The sequence below is a fragment of the Cinclus cinclus genome, chromosome 13, assembly GCF_963662255.1.
Source record: "Cinclus cinclus chromosome 13, bCinCin1.1, whole genome shotgun sequence".
NCBI classification, from domain to species: domain Eukaryota; kingdom Metazoa; phylum Chordata; class Aves; order Passeriformes; family Cinclidae; genus Cinclus; species Cinclus cinclus.
In genome coordinates, this window is record NC_085058.1 from 11,807,277 (window position 1) to 11,830,539 (window position 23,263).

At 37.0% G+C, this 23,263-nt stretch overlaps 1 protein-coding gene across 2 annotated transcripts in view; it reads left to right on the top strand.

Moving 5' to 3' along the window:
- The window catches only part of TRPM7 (transient receptor potential cation channel subfamily M member 7), a 52,309-nt gene extending 30,487 nt beyond the window's left edge, over positions 1-21,822 (top strand). For both annotated transcript variants that reach the window (XM_062501627.1, XM_062501628.1), the window contains 26 exons: positions 463-597; positions 1,220-1,500; positions 1,960-2,188; positions 3,403-3,558; positions 3,694-3,837; positions 4,415-4,543; positions 5,228-5,512; positions 6,558-6,732; positions 7,309-7,441; positions 8,231-8,415; positions 9,073-9,205; positions 9,676-10,391; positions 12,409-12,485; positions 13,351-13,410; positions 14,400-14,481; positions 14,754-14,824; positions 15,301-15,338; positions 16,337-16,362; positions 16,692-16,742; positions 16,831-16,896; positions 17,516-17,799; positions 18,152-18,234; positions 18,534-18,739; positions 19,743-19,794; positions 19,884-19,990; positions 20,290-21,822. In XM_062501627.1, coding sequence (XP_062357611.1) covers positions 463-597; positions 1,220-1,500; positions 1,960-2,188; positions 3,403-3,558; positions 3,694-3,837; positions 4,415-4,543; positions 5,228-5,512; positions 6,558-6,732; positions 7,309-7,441; positions 8,231-8,415; positions 9,073-9,205; positions 9,676-10,391; positions 12,409-12,485; positions 13,351-13,410; positions 14,400-14,481; positions 14,754-14,824; positions 15,301-15,338; positions 16,337-16,362; positions 16,692-16,742; positions 16,831-16,896; positions 17,516-17,799; positions 18,152-18,234; positions 18,534-18,739; positions 19,743-19,794; positions 19,884-19,990; positions 20,290-20,420 — 4,035 coding nt within the window. In that variant the 3' untranslated portion in view covers positions 20,421-21,822. The remainder of the gene's footprint in view (positions 1-462; positions 598-1,219; positions 1,501-1,959; positions 2,189-3,402; positions 3,559-3,693; positions 3,838-4,414; positions 4,544-5,227; positions 5,513-6,557; positions 6,733-7,308; positions 7,442-8,230; positions 8,416-9,072; positions 9,206-9,675; positions 10,392-12,408; positions 12,486-13,350; positions 13,411-14,399; positions 14,482-14,753; positions 14,825-15,300; positions 15,339-16,336; positions 16,363-16,691; positions 16,743-16,830; positions 16,897-17,515; positions 17,800-18,151; positions 18,235-18,533; positions 18,740-19,742; positions 19,795-19,883; positions 19,991-20,289) is intronic.
- The last annotated feature ends 1,441 nt before the right edge of the window (positions 21,823-23,263 follow it).

Here is a 23,263-nt window from a genome sequence, read left to right on the forward strand (position 1 = left end):
GCACTGGGGGAACGGGCCACTGTTCTCAGCTGAAAACACCCAAACCTTTGTGCTTTGGGGAATGATTGAGTCCATGTTGTTTTGTTCTTCTTGTCAATGGACTGATTCTTTTAAATAGCAGTATGGGCCATAACGCAGGAGGGAACTGTTTTGGGGTTGAGGGCAAACAGGTTTTGTTCTCCTCAGACTTATTCTATCATATCCTAATTCCTTCTCTGTGATTCCCCCTTTTCCTACTCTTAGGGGGAGAATGGACACATTCAGATTCACCAGGGTTTGGCATGCATATATTTTAGCTTCCTGTGTAAGCTACACTAACCAGCAAGTGTAACTGCCCATTTAGTGACTTCCTAAAAGTAATGAAAACAAACAAAAACCATGTTAAATATCCGGTGAGGACTCTTGTGCTGTTGTATAAATTCCTCCATGTTTCAGTAACCAAACCCTTTCTCCTTGTTGCAGAGGTCTGGGAGAAATCCTTCAAGTACTACTCCTCAGATGTGTAAAAGCCATGAGTCTTTTGGTAACAGGGCAGACAAGAAAGAAAAAATGCGCCATAATCATTTCATTAAAACAGCCCAGCCATACAAACCAAAGGTAAGGTTGGGAGGGGAGCACAGGGGGGTTTATTTCAAGTAGCTAAGGGTGAGGAGCCTGCTGGAAATCCAAGTGCCACTGGAGTGTGAGTAGCAGCAATTGCATTGACTTTGGTAAAGCTGGAATTTCACCCTGGCTTTTGTACTTGTTTCTAAACTGCAGCTTTTTTGTAGGATTCTGCAAAGGGTGTTTCTCTTTCTGTATAGCTGTCTTGTGGATAAGCTTTGACGTGTTAGGGACCAAAAAGATTGTCTTTGACAGAGTTCTAGCATTGAGGGTGGGATTCACATGGCTTGATAGATGGAACAAATGTAGTAGTGTTACTACTACAAGCAGTTTCCTTGAGTGTTTATTTGTATGTAGGTATATTAATTACAGCTTTTCTTTGATCTGTAATTCAAATTAATTCAGTCTCACAGTTATTAAAATGAATTGTACCCAACTGAAGTTTTTGAACAAAAGTTCCAGCTGCTTTTTAAGTCTTCAAAAAATTTCTTTTTCATTTTTATAATTATTTGGTGTTTTTTTTTGGTATTTTATTTCAACTCAGCATTTTATTTCAAGTTTACATAATGACCAAGTACAGCAACTTAAAATGTGACTTTGTGGTTTTATTTTCAAGATTGACACTGGTGCAGAAGAGGGAAAAAAGAAAAGAACCAAAGATGAAATAGTTGACATAGATGATCCTGAAACGAGACGTTTTGCTTATCCTCTGAACGAGCTGTTGCTGTGGGCAGTGCTGATGAAGAGGCAGAAGATGGCCCTTTTCTTCTGGCAGCACGGCGAGGAGTCCATGGCCAAAGCTTTGGTGGCTTGCAAAGTCTATCGGTCCATGGCATATGAGGCAAAACAAAGTGACCTTGTTGATGATACTTCAGAAGAGCTGAAACAGTATTCCAAGTAAATTACATTCCTACTGCTCAAAATATTTTCTTGACATTACAATAAAAGTAGTGGGCTACTTATGAACACAACTAATTGTTTTGTTAGCATGCTTGAAGACAGTTATGTTTTGCAGAAAGGTTTAAGTGGAACTCTAGTAGAAGGTTGATATTAGATACTGCTCTTTCTTGAGGGCTGTTACAAGTCTTGATTTATAGTCAATTAAAAGGAGACACAATGTGCCATTTTCTTCTGTGCAATTTCTGTGATTGTTTTTACAGCTGTATTAACATGCATATGTTTTTAACAGAAGTCACAGATGTATTGATGTATTGTGGTTACAAATTACAATGTACCTGTACAGAAGACACAATTAATAGTCCCTTCAAATTGTGCAAGTTGGGAATTTGTGCAAGAGAATTTATGCTAAACTCATGGCCACTTCTATAGATATTTTTTATTTTGTTGTTTTTCTAGTGAATTTGGTCAGCTGGCAGTTGAGCTGTTAGAGCAGTCCTTCCGACAAGATGAAACTATGGCAATGAAATTACTGACTTATGAACTTAAAAACTGGAGCAACTCCACGTGTCTGAAGCTGGCAGTGTCCTCGAGGCTCCGTCCGTTTGTAGCACACACTTGCACACAGATGTTGTTATCAGATATGTGGATGGGAAGGCTGAACATGAGGAAGAATTCATGGTACAAAGTAAGCAGTGTTGCAGTTTATTCATCTACAAAGGGTCAATGGAGTTTATGTTTAAAGGGTTTAAATGTGTGTTTAATTGCTATTAGTGTAAAGCTTTCACAACTATAGCTTTTATTAATAAGTCCTGTAAACCATTCTCCTGTAACATAATCAAAACTGGAATATTTGATGTAAACGCTTCTTTTGACACTCTATTATCTTTTCAAATAAGGTACAGAAATATAGAAGGCAAAAACCAGGCAAGTAGCCTTTAATCAGAGGCTTAAAGAGATCATGTGAATACTAATCCACTACTAAAAACATAGTAGTAACAACCTTTAACAGATGGAAAACCTGTTGTAAGACTGTAGTTTCATGCATTTTGGCTTTTTACAGGGAGCACATAAGACTTGATGTAAAAAAGCTTTGTGAATATCCTATTTTGGAGGAACTGAGCAAAAGCAGGGCGCAGAACGAACCAAGGGTAGGAAAATTTGGGACAGGTTTTCCAGTGGTGGCCTTTGTGTGATACAGATCAATTATTATCTAGACAGGGATAATTGATATAGATAAATTGAACCAAAATGGCAGTTGCATATTTCTTTGAGAAATTAGGTACCAAAACCCAATTATTGCTAGAAATATAATGAGATAAAACTTTGCTACAAAACACCTACAAGCATAATTTAACTTGTGACCTACTAAAATCTTCTTTGATAACTAATTAACTGTTTTCTTGCTTGCTTTGTAACAGGCTAATGACAGTAAATAGCTTTTACTTACTCTCTTCGTCTATACCTTAGCTCATTTTTTTACCATGAATTGGAAAAAAAACCAACCCAAAAAACATACACCACTCCCCTCTCCCTACAAGAACCACAACCTTGTATATGCTTTTAAAATACACTTGAACAATACAGTCTTCCAAAGTTTCTGGGAGTGGATTAAATTACAGAGTGTGTACAGAGCATCTCTATCTTCAGGCTTGGAGTACATTCTTTCTAGTAGCTTTGAATTTTGGAATTTCTTGGTTTTTCCCATTTCCTATGCCTTCAAGTCAAGGAACACTCTGTACATACAAATAATAACAACTAATTATTTTCTACATTTTTCCCCTGAATAGCAAATAATTGAAATTTAGAGACTATATTTTCAGAGGCTATTCTGTGTGTTGGTGTATTCTGATGCTTTAATGTAGTTGTGAACTACTTACACTTGGTCTTCATCTTTTCCAGGTGATACTGAGTATTTTACTCCCTCCTGCTATACTGCTGTTGGAATATAAGACCAAGGCTGAAATGTCCCATATTCCTCAATCTCAAGATGCACATCAAATGGCAATGGATGACAGTGAGAACAACTTCCAGACTGCAGCAGATGAAATACCTATGGTAATGTGGGGTAGAGGGAGATACTAAAACAATATTCCTCACTTAAATAATTACATTTTTAAGTCAAAGAAGTAAAATTTACTGCCAGAACGCATGTATTTTTGTGGGGGAAGTTAACAGTTCTTTTATTTTTAGGAGGTTTTTAAAGAAGTGAGGATCTTGGACAGTACCTTTGAAAAGCATGACATGGAGACTCCAGCAAAACCTAAAAGACTCCCAATTACTCAGAAGTTTTATGCATTTTATCATGCTCCAATTGTGAAGTTTTGGTTTAATACGGTGAGTTTTTTTCTGGTTGTGTGTATTTTATTTGGAAATGTAGCACAGATTTTTGGGTTATTTTCTCAACACATAGCTCTGATTTAATCAATGTTAAGCACCATTCAAAGGCAGACAGAAAATCCCTTACCTTGCTGAGCTGGAAATGAGAAATACATGATTTTATAAAACTGCCTAAGCACAAGCTGTGCTCTGTGGTTTGGGGTTTTTTTATTCTGTTCTGAGTAATTATTTTCATCAGTCACTTGCAATTCTATAGCCATTTATTAGTCTCAAGTGCATGCACAGCTTCGTTTCAATCACTGTAATAGAAATATTAGAATTTCTACTAAAGGAAAATAGCTGTAATAAGAGCAAAGCTTTGCTAACAACAAATAGCTTATTACAGCTGTTTTTCTTTTTCTAAGATGAAAATGTTTGTATCCCCTTATGTATAATAACTTGTCTGTTTAAAGGGGTAAATATTGTGCTGTAATCCTATTTGAAGCTTTTGTTGTATACCACATCAAAAGATTCTATGTACATCTGTAAAGGATCCTTTAGTAATTATATGTATATGTTCTGCTTGCTTTTTTAGTTGGCATACTTAGGATTCCTCATGCTCTACACATTTGTGGTTCTTGTAAAAATGGAAGAATTGCCATCTGTTCAGGAGTGGATTGTTATTGCTTACATTTTCACATCAGCAATTGAGAAAATTCGTGAGGTATGCCTTTGACAATCTGGGATTTTAGCTTTTTTTGTCAGTTAAAACAGTATGCTTAAAACTATTACTATTATGTAAATAAGAAAACTGAAGAAACTTCAAGCATCAGAATACAAAATGTAATACCTTTATTTTGGTATAGGCTGCTAGATGGAGGCCTTGTAAAACAAGGTGGTTAAAATGTGTATTTATTTCCCAGGCAGGCTCTACCACTGTGCTGTGACCAAGATATCAAAACAAAAAAAAAAAGCTGTTGTGACACAGGAGAGCCATCGTAACTAAAATGTTCCTGGTTAGCAAGGGACTTTACAAAAGTTCTGTAATAATTTTTAAATGGGACATCTGAAGTTAGTCCCTTAACCTGGTACCTCAGGCTCAACTGAAGGCAGATAGGCCTCATTTTTGTCACAGTAATTGCCTCAAAAGAAATAAAAATATCAGTAAAACCCATTAAAACCAAATTCCTTAATAAATTGTTTAGACAGAGCAAGACCCTCCTTCCCTTATTGTGAAGCTAATACAGTTAAACACTGATTTTGGTTGCTCACCATTTAAAAGTTATCCACTTGAATAGCTATTCCATTTTTGCAAGTATAAAAATGCTAGTGGTTCACATATTTTATGTGAACATATGTTGGTCCCTGTGCAATAAATAAGCTGTCCTGACCTTCATTTCTTTTACAGATTTTTATGTCAGAGGCTGGGAAGATCAATCAGAAGATCAAGGTGTGGTTCAGTGATTACTTCAATATCAGTGACACAGTTGCCATTGTCACTTTCTTCATCGGGTTTGCGTTAAGATTTGGAGCCAAGGGGAATTTTGGAGAAAACACTTACAGGGAAAATTACGTCTTTGTTGCTGGAAGAATAACATACTGTCTCAATATAATTTTTTGGTATGTGCGATTACTGGATTTTCTAGCTGTAAATCAACAGGCTGGCCCTTATGTTATGATGATTGGGAAAATGGTAAGTACTATGTTTGTTACTGACTTTTTTTCCCCCTAACTGTATCCATTTACAACTCCTCTTAATAGTTTTATTTAGTTAGAAGTTCCTTGTCCTGCTGTTACAGAATAACAACTTGGAGTGCAGAATTAGCTAGTTGGAATATAACTTGAAGGGTTTCAAAAGAAGCACTGATTAGAAGGCTTCCTTCATGGAGCTATCTCTTACATTAATGTAAAAAAAAAAAAAAGGGCAAATCTTCATTCTCTGGCCTGTATTGTTCTCAGATGTCAGAGACTTAAATGAATATGATGAAGCTTTTGTCTTGATTCAGTTTCCTATTTAGGTCTGAAATTTATAGCCTTTGTGTTCTTTAAGTCAAAACTTTTAATTTGTTTAGTGTCCTAAACCACCTTCATGGTTTTGTGCTATGGAAAACTGGAAATAGATTGTGCTTCTTGTCATCTCACACAAGAAATATTAAAATTATTTGAACTTAAATAACCTAGCTCTACTGTCAGTAGCTATTCTAAATGTTAAACACCATTTTAAGGCTTGAGAGAGCTGTATATATGAATGTGGAAGGGGCTTTTGTGTTTCTTCCCTCTATAAAATGGAACCCTGTCATTCCTTAAAAATGAAGACATCAAGTTGCTCATTTCTCACTTTGATTTCTTGCAAGATGCATAGGTTCTGTGTTCCTGCCCTTGGAAAACTACCTCTGGTTTTTGTGCACCTATTGACTTTAGGAGGGAATGTTTCTTTTTGTCAGCTGCTCCTCGGGTACTAATAGTATTCAAGTTGAAAGGGAAATATGATCTGTTGCCTTTGACCAAGAATACTAAATGTGTTATAAGAAAGGACAGGAAAAAACTCCAATAGTTTTGGGGGTTTTTAACAGGGTTTGATATTTCACAAATTTTTGAGTGAAATATTTGTGTCCTGGACTCTTTTCCTTGTATAATACATACAATTTCTCAGGTGTATCCTGTCACTGTGAAAGTTTTTAGAGTTGTGAGCTCGTATTTATGACCTTGTGGATTAACTGCCTCTTTTGTATTAATAGGTGGCCAACATGTTTTACATTGTGGTGATTATGGCACTTGTACTACTTAGTTTTGGTGTTCCCAGGAAGGCAATACTGTATCCTGATGAGGCGCCCTCTTGGACTCTAGCTAGAGATATTGTGTTTCATCCATACTGGATGATTTTTGGTGAAGTCTATGCCTATGAAATTGATGGTAAGATACTGTAATTATGAAGCAAGTAAAGGGAAAACTTACTCTGATAAGGTCTTCTCAAAATTTTATGGAATGCCAATTTTATGAAAGTCCCAGCCTTGTTGGCAGTGATTCCATTCATTGGAATATCTCCCTTTTGTGGGTTGCAGCTGTATAATTATAACTATGTGACCTGATTTTTCATTTTCTTTTCTAAAACTTGATTGGCTTAGAATGAAAACTACATAATTACAATTTCTCTCAAGGCTATTCCTAGCAAGTTTTTGGAATTCTGTCCCACAATTATCATGACAAAATTTTGGCTTTGGTGTACTAGGCTTTTTTAAAAAGCCAGTAATATGATTACAGCATAGTATCAGCCAGAAACATTGTCTCTGGTATTTTTCTACAATGTTTCTAAATGCATGGAGAAATTTTGAATTGCAAAAACCAGTGCCTGATAGTTGGTTGTTGCAAACTGTAAGTGATTTTCTTTTTTTAGGTAGTTTTTTTTTTTTGGTGTGTGTGTGTGTCTATAGCTGCTGGGAGTTCTAAAAGATGTACATGTGTTCTCTGTATCTTTTTTCCCCAACACAGTGTGTGCAAATAATTCTGATGAAAAAGTTGCTCATCTCTGTGGCCCAGGAACATGGCTGACCCCATTTCTTCAAGCTGTCTACCTCTTTGTACAGTACATAATCATGGTTAATCTCCTGATTGCGTTTTTCAAGTAAGTATATAGTTAGTAGTTGATTCTTGCACATAATTGGAAAAGTGTCAATCTCATTGCAGGAAGGTGACAAGATAAGAACTGATGCCAGATCAAAGCAATCCTGTTTCCTGGCAGTTTTTTTCAGGTTCTACGGCTCGTCTTTGTCCCTTCCTCACTGCAAGCCCATGGCTAAATTAGTGAAGTGTGTGATGTGACTGGCTCGTGTCACATCTGTGAGGTCAGGGGAATCAGAAGTTCAAGGAAATATGAAGGCATTTTGTAACTTCTCTTTGTCAGAAAACAAACAAAACAAAACCAAAATTGTTTCTTTGTCTTTATTGACTGTTCCTAAATTAATTTTATGTTCTCCAGTTGGTTGGATTCAATTGTAGTAAGTTGTCTTTTAGAGTTCTCTGCAAATGGGCGTAAGCAGCTCACGAACACTGAAGAAGGCAGACTGCAGAATTAACATGGTGTGATGTAAAACTCTGGGTTTAGTTAGAAATAATTAATTTTTTTGTTCAGCAAACTTGAAATTTGATCTCAGTGTAATTTATTTCTGAGTAAAGGTACTGAGATGTGTCTTTGTTCTCTTGAATGTCTTTCCAACCTCCACAAAAATAATTTTGCAGCAAAAAACAAGTTTATGCTTTTGTCTCTTACTTAACTGTCTTCAGAATTCAAGAATTCTGATTGTTATCAAAACGTTAAAAAACAAAACAATCCAACAACCACTAAACAAACACCAACAACTCCCTATTCCAAAAACCACCTTGGATGTGTTAATATTGTTCTGTTCCCTTTCAGCAACGTGTATTTACAAGTAAAGGCAATTTCAAACATTGTGTGGAAGTATCAGCGCTATCATTTCATTATGGCTTACCATGAAAAACCTGTTCTGCCTCCACCACTGATCATTCTTAGTCACATGGCTTCCCTGTTCTGCTGTATATGTAAAAGAAGAAAGACAGACAAGACTTCAGATGGGCCAAGTATGAACAGTTATCCAACAAATTGCAGTAATGTTTTTGATATGGTTAAAGCAAACTGTCAGAAAAGCACCATGATCTTGATTATAATGTGTATTGTGAATAAAATTAAAGTGGGTCTAAATTTCATGTGTTTTCAATATTGATAATTCTTTTGAAAATCACTGTGCTTTTCTCAAGAGTTTAATGCCAGTCCCTAGAAATCTGCAGTAAAACTAACCTATCACACAAACAAACAGATTAGATTTCTTGTTATTGCTAATGGAGGGGTTTTTTTTTATTATTATTTCTGTAAAATTTCTTTGAAACTTAAAGTAAAATCCAGCTAAGGAATCTAGCTTCCACCTAAAAGGGATTAAAGGGTGGGAACCTAAGGAATGATAATATTGTGCACAGATCCTCTCAGAATTACTGTTTTCAGGTTATTTTATTATCAATCCTTGACCTTGAACTTTTTTTCACAATGAGAGAGTAAGGGGTCTTAGGTGGCCCTCTGGTAGTTTTTTTTTTTTTTGGTTGGTTGGTTTTTTTTGGTTTTGTTTTGTTTTGTTTTTATTGTGGTGCTTTATTGTTAACATCCTTTGAGTTGTGACTATTAGTTTTCAGCACCTGTACAACTTCACTGCATATGTGTCATCTTAACTGTTGGTCTCTCTTTAGAACTCTTCCTGACAGAAGAAGATCAGAAGAAACTTCACGATTTTGAAGAGCTGTGTGTTGAGATGTATTTTAATGAAAAGGATGATAAATTTCATTCTGGAAGTGAGGAGAGGATACGAGTCACATTTGAACGGTAGACTATTTGCAAGTAAAATTTCTGAATAGAGAATTAGAACTTTTACAAGTTTTAAATTGCTTTAAGGGGGGAGAAATGCAGCTCAAAAACATAAAGTATTTATGCAAATGTGGTATGGTATCTTTCCATTGCTCTGCAGAAACTGATAATGCAATTGATGATTCTTGATCTATAGAAACACTCAGTAAACTGAGACAATTGTATTATTTAGCTTCCCATGATGTTTTAAGAAACAGGTAGATTTCAGGAAGTGCTGTAGGCCCTCTATTGATAGCTGTTTTAATTCTGTGATTCAGAAGTATGTACAAATGTTGTATTACAGAACAGGCCAATGCTATTATATTATTGTGACATTTCAGAATTCTTTTTCCCCCCGATTAAATGGACAGAAGGGGTTATAATCATGTTTCTCTTGCATGTTGAGAGAAATACCTTTCATATCTACTTCATAATTTGATTTTTCTTAGGGTGGAACAAATGTGCATTCAGATAAAGGAAGTTGGTGATCGTGTCAACTACATTAAAAGGTCCTTACAGTCTTTAGATTCACAGATTGGCCACCTCCAGGATCTGTCTGCTCTAACTGTGGATACTCTGAAAACACTGACTGCCCAGAAAGCCTCAGAAGCCAGCAAGGTTCATAATGAAATCACCCGGGAATTGAGCATTTCAAAACATTTGGCACAAAATCTCATTGAGGACGGCTCTCTCAGATCATCTGTGTGGAAAAAGCACAGCATTGGCAATGTCTTTGGTTCTTTTCCACAAGGAGGCCTTGAGAGTAATAATGCTTTACTCTGTAACGTTTCTATCCGTGATGACAAAGAAGTCCAACATAGAACAATTGGTCAGGAGTTGGCTCTCGTTCCCCGAAGAGAAGAAAAAAATTTCCAAGAGGCAGGTTCCTCAGGCAGTGCCTTATTTTCAAATGCTGTTTCCCCTCCAGAACTTCGCCAACGAATACAGTCTGCAGAGATCTCAAAATCCACTAGTAAAAGTAAAAAATTAGGCAACTCATCCAACAGCATGCCACATGTAACATCCCCAGCAACAAAGTTTTTTGTTAGCACTCCATCTCGTCCCAGTTGCAAAAGTCAGCTGGATTCTTCAGCAAAGCATGAAGAGACTGTTCTCTCTAAGGCTACAGAAGGAGATAATAATATAGAATTTGGTGCATTTGTGGGTAAGTATAACAAAGTAGATTCTGAATGTCCTGAAGTCATTATTAGCTGCTCTTATCCTCTTGCTTCTGGCTCTGCTTGCCTTGCTTTCACCCAACCTTGTGTTGAAAATGGAGGATACGTTAATTGTGGTTTTATTCATGATGAGAGTGACACTAATGATAACTACAGCTGCAGAGTTGACAAATGTGCTCACCAGTCCCCTGTCAAGTTAGTGAAGAACAAGCCCCAAACGAAGTTCTCGTTGTCAACGGGCGACTTGACGTCAGCAGTCAACTGTGGCGGCTCACATGGAAAATTGAATATTAAAGATGAACTTTCCAAAAGTCAGCATGTCCATGCAATGGAACTGCAAACCCAAGATTTATGTTCTAACATCCTTATGGGACTCCTTCATAAACTGTGGACCAAATCTAAGCCACAAGGTTTGACTTACCAAGAATTGTATGGTATTTTGGGTGTATTCCGGTTGCAGGTGACTTTATTCTACCATTTTGCTCTGCTTTTTTTGCATTTAACATCTCTAATTTCCCTATGTTGCTTGAATGTTTTTTTTTAACTGGAATTATAATTTCTCCATAATTCTGTCACATAGACAATATTTTTCTGAAAAACATTATCCAGTTGAGTATAGCAGTTTTGGGCAATTAGCAGCTGTACAACTTGGTACGTGCACTGTAGACAAACCTTTTGTGACTCATAAAGCTCCTGCTTCTGATTGCATAAATCAAAAATATTGTCTATTTCTTGACGTAATTACAGAACACTACTCAGGCTGATGGAGTCCTGGACAAATATCTTTGTGGTATCTGTGTCAAGCTGAGGGTTCCTCCTATACTGTATTTCTAAACACTGTTACAGCTGGGATCTTCCACTGTTGCCTAGGCTAACCTATGTTGGGGCTGTCCTTTTGGAAGCTTCCAAAGTCCTTTAATTCAGTACAACATTTTGCCTTTCCTCATGTTATGCTTAACAGTAAAAAGGTGGATGGTTTTGGTTAGTTACCTTCATATTTGAATGGTAAAACAGTGGCAGATTCATTGCAAAACACAGGTGTGGGTTTACTAACTGATCCCTGTAAAGTAGATAATGCTTGAAATATGCTTAGTGTTTAGTAGAAGATGATAATCTGGAATTGTCAGGTTGTCTGCAGAGGTGTTGTCTTGCTGTAGTTGTTCAGAGACGTCTCAGTGTTTTCCAGAGATTTGCTGAGGTTGTATAAATTTAGATCTCTAGACAAGAGTTTATTCTACTGCTGTGAAACTTGGATCTCTAAGAAGTTACCTACCTTAGCTATTTGTGTGAAAATGCTAAATTGAAAAAAAGAAAACATAGTTGAAAAAAGAAAGCAAGGCTAAACAGAAATTATGGACAGTGATTGTACAACACTTATCTAATCTTTAAATGTACTTCACCACTAATAACTTGGAATACTAACTATACTTATTTACTGGAGCCAGATTTTTGTATATGGTCCTCTGACATCTCTAGCATTTAGAACATACCCTTCATTCTTACTGTCCACAATTTACAACACATGTGATACCATGCAGATTTCAATTGTGAAGCCAAGTAGTTTTTCATTCATTATAAAGCCACATGCTTGGGAAAATTCCAAAAAGTATTTCTTGCAACTGGGAGGATGAAGGGTATATTGTAAAAGCTACCTCCAGGAAACTGTTGACTTTCCCTTCATTTGTCAGGCATACATAAAAATACTGTAATCCAGGCCTTGTTCCTTTCCTGTGAGGAGCATACGCTCAAGTAAAAATTTAAAATATTAGCTTTACTTTTTGAATAGTGGTGCTCCATACCTCAGTGCAGGAAAGGCAATAATTTGATATTGTTCCACGGATCTTTACTTGAGCATGTTTGTGATGTCTTTCCTAGAGCAAACAGGCACTCAGACCTTAGGTGGTTTGTAACCCTTGGCTATGGTGGTGCAGACTATTGGCATGGTCAGAACATTGGAGGTTGCCTTTGATTTTGAATACTCTTTTTGAATTCACTGTGTCAAAGGTCACAGAGACAGCGTGGACCTACAGCGGTTCAAGGAGGCAGCCAGCAAAATGAAGGAGAGAAGTGCTGATATTGAGGTGAGCATGAAAGGCTTTGTCAAATATGTTAATGGGATAGTTTTCTTTTAAATTGTAACATCGCAATATGTTTGGGAAAAGTCTAAGACCAAATATAATCAAAAAACTTACACATTCCTTGCAGACTGCACTTTGCATCTGTTTCATGATTAAAATAATCCAGTGAAAACTCATGTAACCTTCAAATACTGTTGTTGTTGCTTCATAATAGTGATACATTCATACTAGTGAATATTAATAAACAGGCTCTGGGGTTATGAAAGCTGACTACAACTGTGAATCAAGATAAAATTAAGTACCCCATAATTAGTGTTTAACTAAATGTTTTACACTCATAAATTTCAAGTCCAGCCATTAGGAAGACTTGAGTGATTTACGTTGTAGTTTATAGAGCAAGATGGCAGTGTATATAATTTTCAAAAGCGACAAAAATTGTTCATTATGATTCCAAAAGAAAAAGCTTTTTTTAACAAACTCATCATAAACTAAATTGAATAATTGCCATTTCCTTAAAGAAAAATAAAAATTACTGAAATGGAAAAGTGATTAATCATAAACCTGCCTTCCAAGTACTATAGTGTGTGTATATGTGAATATATATGTGTGTAAGTACTAATGTATGTATATGAACACTAGTTTTCACCATGTAGTGCTGAATTAGTGCACACAAATTTGCAGTTATCATGCATTCAGGGGAGAATACACCTGACAATTGCATTATGACCATTTGCAATGCTGCTCTGCTGAGTTGCTTCTTCTGAACCTTCAATGAGTATAATGTGTGACCAAAAAGCTTTTTGTGTGTATTTGTGGCACAGATGTTTTTGGTGTTATTGTTAACAAATTTACTTTGTTTCTTTGATAGGAGCAACAGGAAGACTTCAAAAAAGCTATATTGGAGGGTATAGAGACAACCAGACTTCAAGTAAGTAAAGAAAGTTTCCATTTATTAGGGACATTATTTGCAACAGACACTAAAAGTATTCTTTCCAGTAAAGACATGGGTCTCTGTTCTTATCTCTGTATCTTACCTGTAAACTGGATGTCTCCTTGACATAGGTCTAAATAGTTCTAGTGTTTAGGGATGTAAAGGCCTGTGTATGTGCCTATGTGTGTGAGCTGTATTCTGTAACAGGGAGGGGTTAAAAAGTGTGGTAACAACTTCCTAACTCTTTAAATTTTGGGTATCAAAAGCAGGGCACAACGAATTTTTACATTTCATTCAGGTAACCACTGGAGTTAATAAGTGAGTATGCCTTATGCCACTCTACACATAGTCCCAGTTTGTGATAAAACCACCTTTTTCCTTTTTTGCAAAAGAAATACTTTGTTGTCAAAAGCTGACCACCTCAGTACATATTCCAAGAATGTGTAATTGCTATGAAGTATATCCATGAGGAAATTGCATTCATAACTCATAGGTTTTTGGATGGCAGGAGTTTACTACATTTTGTTGGAATTTTAGGTGGGTGCAAATTGAAATTTAGTTTTTGCCAGAACTGCATTCTTACATAAGAATTGATAGCCAGCAAAGACATCAAACAGGTGAGCTAAACATGGTTGCTTGTAGTGATGCAGTGTAATTGATGTTTCTGTAGTGGTATCCAGTTGTAACATTCCCTTGCAAAAAACTCTTTTGGTGTGGGTCAGGAGTCTTAATGTGTGCCTGAAAATGTGACAGCTGGTGGCTACTGTGAGAAGAGCATTTTAACTGAATTAAAGCACTCAATTTGTGCATTTCTGTGCAGTGAGGTATTTGAAGTACATCTAGGAATTTTGAGGAATCTGAGCCAGTCCTAAAAAGAAAAACTGGGCAGATTGTGTTCCAAGAGTACTAGTTGTAAGCAATAATGGCAATGATGACTGTTGGTAAATGTAAATTTTTTATTTTATTTTATTTTATTTTTTTTTTAGGGTCTTCAAACTGACAGTGGTCTACGACAATCCAGTTCTTGTGGTGGGTTCACTGACCCTCTGACAGCCCACTCAGAGCAGTGTAAGTCTGGTCTCTGCTCAGGTCCCCTAATGCTGTCTCTATTGCCTTGCTAATGGGTATCCTAAACAAAGGAAACACAGCTGTTTAAATCATCTTGAAATAAGCCAGAGTTGTAAAAAGCACAGTGATCTAGTTAGGCCTGAAAATGTATTTTCAAGTTGTGGGTCAGGCTTGTTTCATGAGAGCTACATTAAGCTGTGTATTTGTTTACTGTTAGGAAACAGGTGACAGCTGCCATTCTTTGTCCAGTTACAAATCTCCTTCATTTGTAGTGTACAGCAAGAGCAGGAGAGCATCGAGTGAAGACACTCAGCAAGTTGACTCTAAAGCAGCCTTACTGACGGTTTGTATCAACGTTTTGTGACATTCTTGAGCAGAACTAGAAGCTGGACAAGTAAAGAAGAAACAGATAAAGAATAATACTGAATTGTGGACTTGCTTGTTCTAGGAGGCAACAGGAGACCTGTTTTCACTCAGGGAAGAATTTGTGTATGTTCTCACTATGAAAATCTGTGCTGTTTTCTGTTTGTTGGAAAAAAAATCAAAATTATTTTATTTTAAGGAAAAGAGTTACTTATATAATCCATAAACAGTAGTGAATATAGAGCTTTATTTATTCTTTTAATTGTAGTTACCATTTCTCAGTTGTATTTGGGTCTCTCCATTCAACTGCAATTCAGTACAGCCTGGTTTATTTCAAATAAACAGGCTGTACTCCAAGAGCTTAAAAGACATTACCATCCTACCTCCAACTGAATATACTGTGCTTTCCTTACAAAACTGAAGCCCTCTTTGTTTTTCCTCTCCTTTGTTTTAAAGGATTGGCTACAAGGCAGACCTTCAAATAGTGGTCAAATGTAAGTAAGCTTTCTAGTAATGGAGCAATTTTATCATTCTGTATTTTGATCTGTGTTTCTTTTTGGTTGTCTTTGATTATAGAGGTATTTACTTGCATTTAATGAGAAAAATACCCCAGAAATTTGAATTTTTTTCTTCTAATAAGTAACCAAATGTATTCACTGGAATCACAGGATCATCACAAAAGGGTTTGGGTTGAAAGGCTCTCCCAGCCTGTCTCTGGAGCAGAGGGGCTCCAGCCCTCAGAGTACCTTTGTGGCCTCCTCTGGGCTGTCTCCAACAGGTTCTTCTTACCTTGGGGGCCCCAGAGATGGACACAGTTCTCCAGCTGGAGTCTCTCACAGCAGAGTAGAGGGGCAGAATCACCCCCATCAACCTGCTGGTCACTCTTCTTGGGATGCAGCTCAGGATTGGTTTGGCTTCCTGGGCTGCAGGTGCTCATGGGTGGGTCAGGTTGAGCTCTCATCATGCTTTAACAGGTTCTGTTCAGATTAATGGTGTCACATGTTGGAGGGCAAAACATGAAAATGACTCTGCTGACACATAGAGAGCAGCTCGCTTCCTGGTAAAGGTTCTTTACCCAACCTTTCAAACTGTAAGCACCTCTGAAATTATGCAGACATTGTTAACAAAAGCAATTATCCCTGAGTTAACTGTTAAAGCCATTACCTTATTTATCTGATAACAGAAGGGTAAGCTGTTGTGAACGAGTTTTAATGAAAGCACCTGTGTGGGAAAGAGCTCTTGTGATGCAAACTTTACATAATGTTCTGCATGACTTGGAGGTATTTAAAGTGTAGCTCTAAAAATCATGAGATTACTTAACAGCTTTCCATTACTATTTTGTAATTAAGAAACCTGTACTGCCCTTGAAAAATAGGGTAACAGGATAAAAGTGGTACTGTGAGGTTAACAAGGTGACCTAGGATGATGTGTCAAAATCAGGGAATACAGAGTAAGTTTTGAAGATGACTGTTGTTCTTGTGGCATTTGACAGGCCATCAGAAGAAGATGCATTGAATGGTAAGTTTTCTTTCTGCTCTAAAGGTGAGAGATTTTTATATATAAACAACTGCTTGGGTCTTGTATGGGAATGCATTTACTTGATGATAATTTGGAATTTAATGGACACACAGTACTGTGATTTTTTTATTTTTTTTTAATAAACAGCCTAGCATTAAGCACTGCATTTTTTCCCCCTGAGATAATAGACTGAAGTGCAGTATTTAATTTTCTTCACAGCAGATCCTTTTCAAACTGTAGTTACTTGGCAGTTGATTTTGTGTGTGGTATTTTAGTACACAAGTTAGTAGCAAGAGTATCTTTTTCTTTTTTTCTCCATCTTTTTTCAGGAATTGCTTCTCCTTTCAAGCCTATCATGGATATCAATTACTATTACTCAGGTCAGTCTCTCTTACAAAGTAATGTTTGTATTTTTATTGAAATTTATAAGATACTTAAACATCAGCAAGTTGTGTAATTTTCCTCTAGCTGTAGAAAGAAATAACCTGATGAGATTATCACAGAGCATTCCATTCACTCCTGTGCCTCCAAGAGGTAAGAACTGCATTTCTTGTTGCTGGTTCTCTGTGGTCTTTTGGGGGAAAAAAAGCAAACCTTGTATGGATTCTAATATGGTTGCATCCTTCTAATATAGAAGGATCAAGGCAAAGTTCAGGTTCTCACAACAAGTGTGAAACTGAAGTCTTAAGGAACTAAAAGGAGTCTAGTCTCTGTCTTAGAATGTTCAGAAATATATGTGAGCATGACACCTATTCCAGGGCAACTCACTTGATTATGAAAGGTAGATTTACTTCTAGTTGTCATCAGAAATTATGTTACAGTGATGGTATTGTACTAACAGTTGTATTAAAAACTATTCTGGAAGGATTCCTTTGTCTTCACTTGTTTAAACTTTAAACAAATATTTCTTCAGTGTTCTTAGTGCTATGTGAACAGTGTCATTAATAAGTATAAATAGGAGGACAAATTTTGCAGTTCTGTGAAAAAAGCTGCAGAGGGGTCCTCCCACTGGGCAGTTTGAATTTTTGTTAATTCAGGATGTTTGTAATGACTTAATGCTGCAGCTTGTTGTAAGAAATGGTGGGTTTTCAGTGCTTTTAATTTTAAACTTGGGAAATGAAATTCAGTGATTGCTTCTTGTGCTGCGCCGCAGGTGAACCAGTCACTGTGTATCGCCTTGAAGAAAGTTCTCCCAGTATCCTGAACAACAGCATGTCCTCCTGGTCACAACTGGGGCTCTGTGCTAAAATTGAATTTTTAAGTAAAGAGGAGATGGGAGGAGGGTTACGTCGAGCTCTCAAAGTTGTATGCACGTGGTCAGAATATGATATCCTGAAATCAGGACATCTTTATATCATCAAGTCTTTTCTTCCTGAAGTTGTGAATACTTGGTCAAGCATTTACAAGGAGGATACTGTGTTGCACTTGTGCTTGAGAGTAAGTTCTATCTTTGTCAATTATTAAACATGAACAGACATTATATGTTAAACAGGAATAATTTTTTCCACCTGTAAACTAGTATATACTTACTAGAATAAGAAAAAACAGTTAGTTGGGGGTTCTATATGAGCAAAAGGGTTAAAAACTCGGCTCCAGGATGGCTTATGTGTAATCAAAGAGCTCAAGTTCTTAAAATATAAGATATATTTTATGTAACAGATATAACTTAAAAAGCAAGTAAGCTGTTCCCCTGTCTTGGGGGAATAGACACCTGTTCCAAGTGCCTGCTTGGCTCTCTGCTGTTCCCTGATCTGTAATGCAGCTAATGAGGTGTGGGTTTGGCTCACAGGAAATTCAGCAGCAGAGAGCAGCACAGAAGCTCACCTTTGCATTCAACCAGATGAAGCCCAAATCCATCCCATACTCTCCAAGGTGAGTGTATTTGAACTGCCATTATATTGCCTGCTTTTGGCTCAGGGGAATGCCTGCAGGGTTGTTAACAGATGCATCGAATATATTAAAACACTCATGTGGGTACGTGTAAGCAGAATTGTCTTTGGCAGTATTTTCCACTGATGCTTTCAGCACTGATTCTAATCTAGTGGTATCATCTAAACGGCTTTGTATAATAGTTTAAAAGTATTTGAATTGTTAGTAAATAAAACAAAAATCTAATAGTAATGATAATTCTCTATTTTGGAACTATATTCACTAAGTGTACTTTTTACTAGGTTCTTGGAAGTTTTCCTGTTATATTGCCACTCTGCAGGCCAGTGGTTTGCAGTTGAAGAGTGCATGACCGGAGAGTTTAGAAAATATAATAACAATAATGGTGATGAAATAATCCCAACTAATATGCTGGAGGAGGTTATGCTGGCTTTCAGCCACTGGACATATGAGTATACAAGAGGAGAACTCCTGGTATTAGATCTGCAAGGTAATGCCCTGACTTTGAAACTTGGACTGGGGCCAGGGTATACGTGGGTTTTTCTTTTGATAGCATTTTGTTAAGGATTTGTATGTTTGTAATAAACAACAAACATTATTTGGTGCTTCTTCTACTTAGTTTGGATCTGTGATTTTATTATTTAATCATATAATGATAAAGATTGGAAAGGACCTCTAAGATTGTCGAGTCGAACTTTACCCAGCACTGCTAAGTCCAGCACACACCACGTGCCCAGGGGCCACCCCTAAACAGCTTTTAAATCCCTGCAGGGATGGTGACTGCACCACTTCCCGGTGCTTGGCCACCTTTTCAGTAAATATATTTTACCTCATATCCAACCTAAACCTCTCCTAGTGCAACTTCAGGCTATTTTCCTGTCCTACTGCTGGGGACTGACCCCCACCTGGCTACAGTGTCCTTTCAGGTAGTTCTAGACAGTGATGAGGTCTCCCCTGAGCCTCTTCTCCAGGACAGACACCCCCGGCCCCCTCAGAGGCTCCTCACAGGACCTGTGCTCCAGACCCTTCACCAGCTTTGTTGTTCTAATATGGTATTAAGTCTTACAGCAACACAGAAATACAAATATATACATATTTTCTTAATTAAATGTGCCATAAGAAATGCTGTTTTTTTGGTACATTTGTGTAGTGCCAGTGTGGTGAACTGGTTTTATCCTGAACCCTGTGCCAGATATTCTGGCAGTGAGAACTGTACAGGAGATTTTTCTCATGGGTGAAAACTCAAGCTAGGAAATGCAAAAATAGATGGAAGAAATCTGACAAGTATAAAGTGCTTGTTTAGGAGCAATTTTCTAAGTGTAGAGAATCATGTATAGTTTCAGTTGGGTTTGTTGTGTTTTTTTTTTTTCCTGTTTTTGTTCTTGGAGAAGCTGAGAAGTCATAGATAAGAATTCCAAGGCTTTTTGATATTAATATATTTATGTAATCAGAATTGTATCAGATTTAACTTTTTTTCCTTGTGCTGCCTGAAGGTGTTGGTGAAAATTTGACAGATCCCTCTGTGATAAAGGCTGGGGAAAAAAGGTAAGGGTAAAGAAAGACTTAAGTATTACAAAATTTTCACTGGAAAGAGGACACATGCAGGTGATGTTTATGTGCACTTTGTTTTTAAGGTCATGTGATATGGTGTTCGGTCCGGCCAATTTGGGAGAGGATGCAATAAAAAACTTCAGAGCAAAGCACCACTGTAATTCCTGCTGCAGGAAACTGAAACTTCCTGGTAAGAGCTGCAGTACCCTCCTTATGAGACACTTACGCCATGAGATATCGTATGATACGTAACAAAATAGTCAAGGCATGCTGTGAAAGTGGAACAAGTAATAAACAGCAGTTTTGTAATTTGACTTCAGGCTTCTGATTGTACCTATGATAAAAACATCCCTTTTTTGACAGTGCACATCCTGGAATTCCTCTTTATGAGCACATCTGCATATCCATTTCTTTGCTAGATGTTTATGCCCCGTTGATTCTACTAGCTCCATAAATAGTAATCGTTCCGACTTTGTTCTGTTTGTACAGATCTGAAGAGGAATGATTACACACCTGACAAGATCATCTTTCCTCAGGATGATGCCCCTGAATTGACCATTCAGCCTGGAAGCTGCACCAAAGATTCCGATCCGGCCAATTCTATTCGCCTGATGCTCTGATGTGACCAACTCAGTGGCTTTGTTCAAACTTTGTGGAACTTCACAAAGCTGTCACTTACCTTTCCCTTACTGTAATGAAAAGAAAGACTTGTCAAAACAAGGATTACTGTCTTATAAGTAGAATTTTGGCTGGTCCATAATCTTAAGGATTTTATGACTTGCGATAACCATCTACAGAGAAGCGTGGCAGCTGATCATGCTAAATGTGGAATAATGACAAGTATTTAAGATGTGTTTTTAAAGGGGCTTTTTAAGTAGAAAGTTTTATTTCCTATTTTATTTTGGTTTAGTGGAGGATTTTCTTCCTGTGGTGGGAAATATGCCTTCCACCAAAAGGATTTTGGTAGTTCATGTTTTAAGGTAAAGCATTTGTCTTTTTGGCATTTGTCTTACTGTCAGTGAGCAAAACCAGGAGAAAGCACCTACCTCTGTAATGCCAGAGTATTCTTAGAGTGTTTTTGGAAGTATTCCACTAATATTTTCTCACCAGGTGTCTTTTAATCTGGCCTTTTGAAGAGGACAGAGCCAAATGAGGCGTATATAGGATGCCAATAGACTGAAGTTTAAGGTAGGAACTTGATCTGTTCCAAAAGAGAGAGAGAGTCTCCTGAATCAGGATTCTTTCAGCTTCATGACTGTAAAACTGGGCTTGGTCATTTTTGTTTTGTGAAATAGAGCCTGAATTGTGCATAATGAAATTTCTTGTTTTACACATTTCAATTTTATCAAGTCACTGTCAAATAGTAACAAAGCCATGATAGACTGGTATAATTGTATTTAATAGAAGAATTAGTTTGTGCTGGTCCAAATAAGTTGCCTTGTAAGAACACAAGTTGGAAGTGCTTTCCCTTGTACGTACGTAGTGACTGCTTCAGAAGTTCTGCCTTCCAAAGATCTCCTAAAACCAGTATATTGAAAACGAATGTACACATAACTTGTAAATGTATTTAAAATTGTGTAGAAAGCATCTTTAATGTTATGTTATTTGTGGTACTTACTTTAGAGAGACTAGGGTTGGATTAGCATTGTGTAAAGTACGGGAGATTGCAATGCACCTTCATGCCAATAAAATATAATTTAACTGTCCCAAATATTGTTGAGCATTCAGCAAGAAAAGAACCTGTTGTCCAACTGAAGTTTCATGCTGCGATTTTTTTTTTTTTTGTTACATAGGTACTGATTTGTAATTTTTAATTAAAAGGGCAGTATATAGCTCTATAAATTTTTTTATTCAGTAGTGTATCTTATAGATACAGACCTAAGGCACGAACACAATAGTTGTTTAATGGTGTTTTATGTTTGATGGGGAAAGGTAAAATGTTATAAGGATATAATACTGTATACATTTTGTATATCATTAAATCTTTAAAGAATCTAAAATAAATTTATTCTTGTTTACAGACTTCTGCTCTCTGTCTCAGTCCAAAAGGTTATATTGGTGAATTTAAGTAACTCTTTATGCAGAAAAGTAGAATTTGCTGGGCTGGATCAAAGCAGTTGTTTGTCTTTCAGGTATCACAACTTTGGCCAACACCAGAAACTAGGGAGGTAAAATAGTGAAAACTGTCATAGTTTTCAAACACATGTGAGGGGATTAACGAGTAAATGAGCAAAAAAATAGCTCTTCACAGTGTTTAATTAGGAGTTGCTTCTTAGAGATGCCTGACTGCATCACCTTCTGTTGCTGGGAGGGAATAGGGAGATATTCGAGATGTACTTGCACCTTTCTAATGCCAGGTAACAGCAGCACTGAGTCTGTAAGCGTGACTGGCCCTGCAAATTGAGAAAGATTTCCAGAGGAATCCCTGGTGTTTTGAAAATGTGACCAAATTTCAGTGTATGAAAGAAGAAAAACATCTTGAGAAGATTTTAAGTAAAAGCTGGGAAAGTCTCTGTTTCCTGACAAATATTTACGCACAGTTATTTTTTTAGCCATATTACTGGTCTTCAGTAGTTCTGCTTGTGACTCATTTCTTAGCAAAACAAACAGATGTGACCACCTTGTGATGGGTGTGAGTGATCATGGGGAGTGCTCCTGCTCAGTCTCGCAGTGACTCGGGCCTGAAGCTTTTTCAAGACCAAAAAGGAAAAAAGTGGTTTGGAAATGCCTATAAAGACTTGGGAGTGGTTACCACTGTTCACATTTCTGTACATCTGCCTGGCATAAGCAGTAGCTTACTCTGTGTGACTTACAGCTTGAATTACATGAGGAGTGTATGTCTAAACTGAGGGGGGAGAAACGTGTGACTTTCAGAAGTGATCTGCCTCAAACTTGCAGAAAAAAAAAATCACAAGGTGTCAAGTACCCTTTAGGGAAGGAATTAAAGTGTGGTGGCAAAGGAAAAAACCAAGTTTGAAAAAGCAACCTAACTCTGTGGACAGTGCCACACCCTGTTAATGTTGGGCAGTACGAACATGAAAAGTATTCCATGAAATTCAGTTTGTTTGAAAACATCAAGAGTCACTCCTCTGCTGAAACTTCATCAGTCTTGAAATGCTGTATAAATAGGGAGGATTATGATCCTTTAGCTTTTAAATTTCCTTTAGATTACCAAAAAGGAGGAAAGTGATGGAACTGGAACTTCTGATAGCTATCCAAGAACTAAAGTATTGGCATCTTCTTGGAACCTAGCTTTTAAATACAGGAATATAATTCAAAACCTAATTATTTGTAGTGAAAATCTGAAATGCTTCAGTGAGTTTCCTATTAGGAGGGTATTTAAAAGAGTAATTATCATATGCAGCAATCAGTAAGATGCATAATTTCGACTTTTAATTAATCTACCAAAGTAATTGTTGACTGCTTTCTTGCAGTATTTAGGTGGTGAAACATTTCAGAGAAA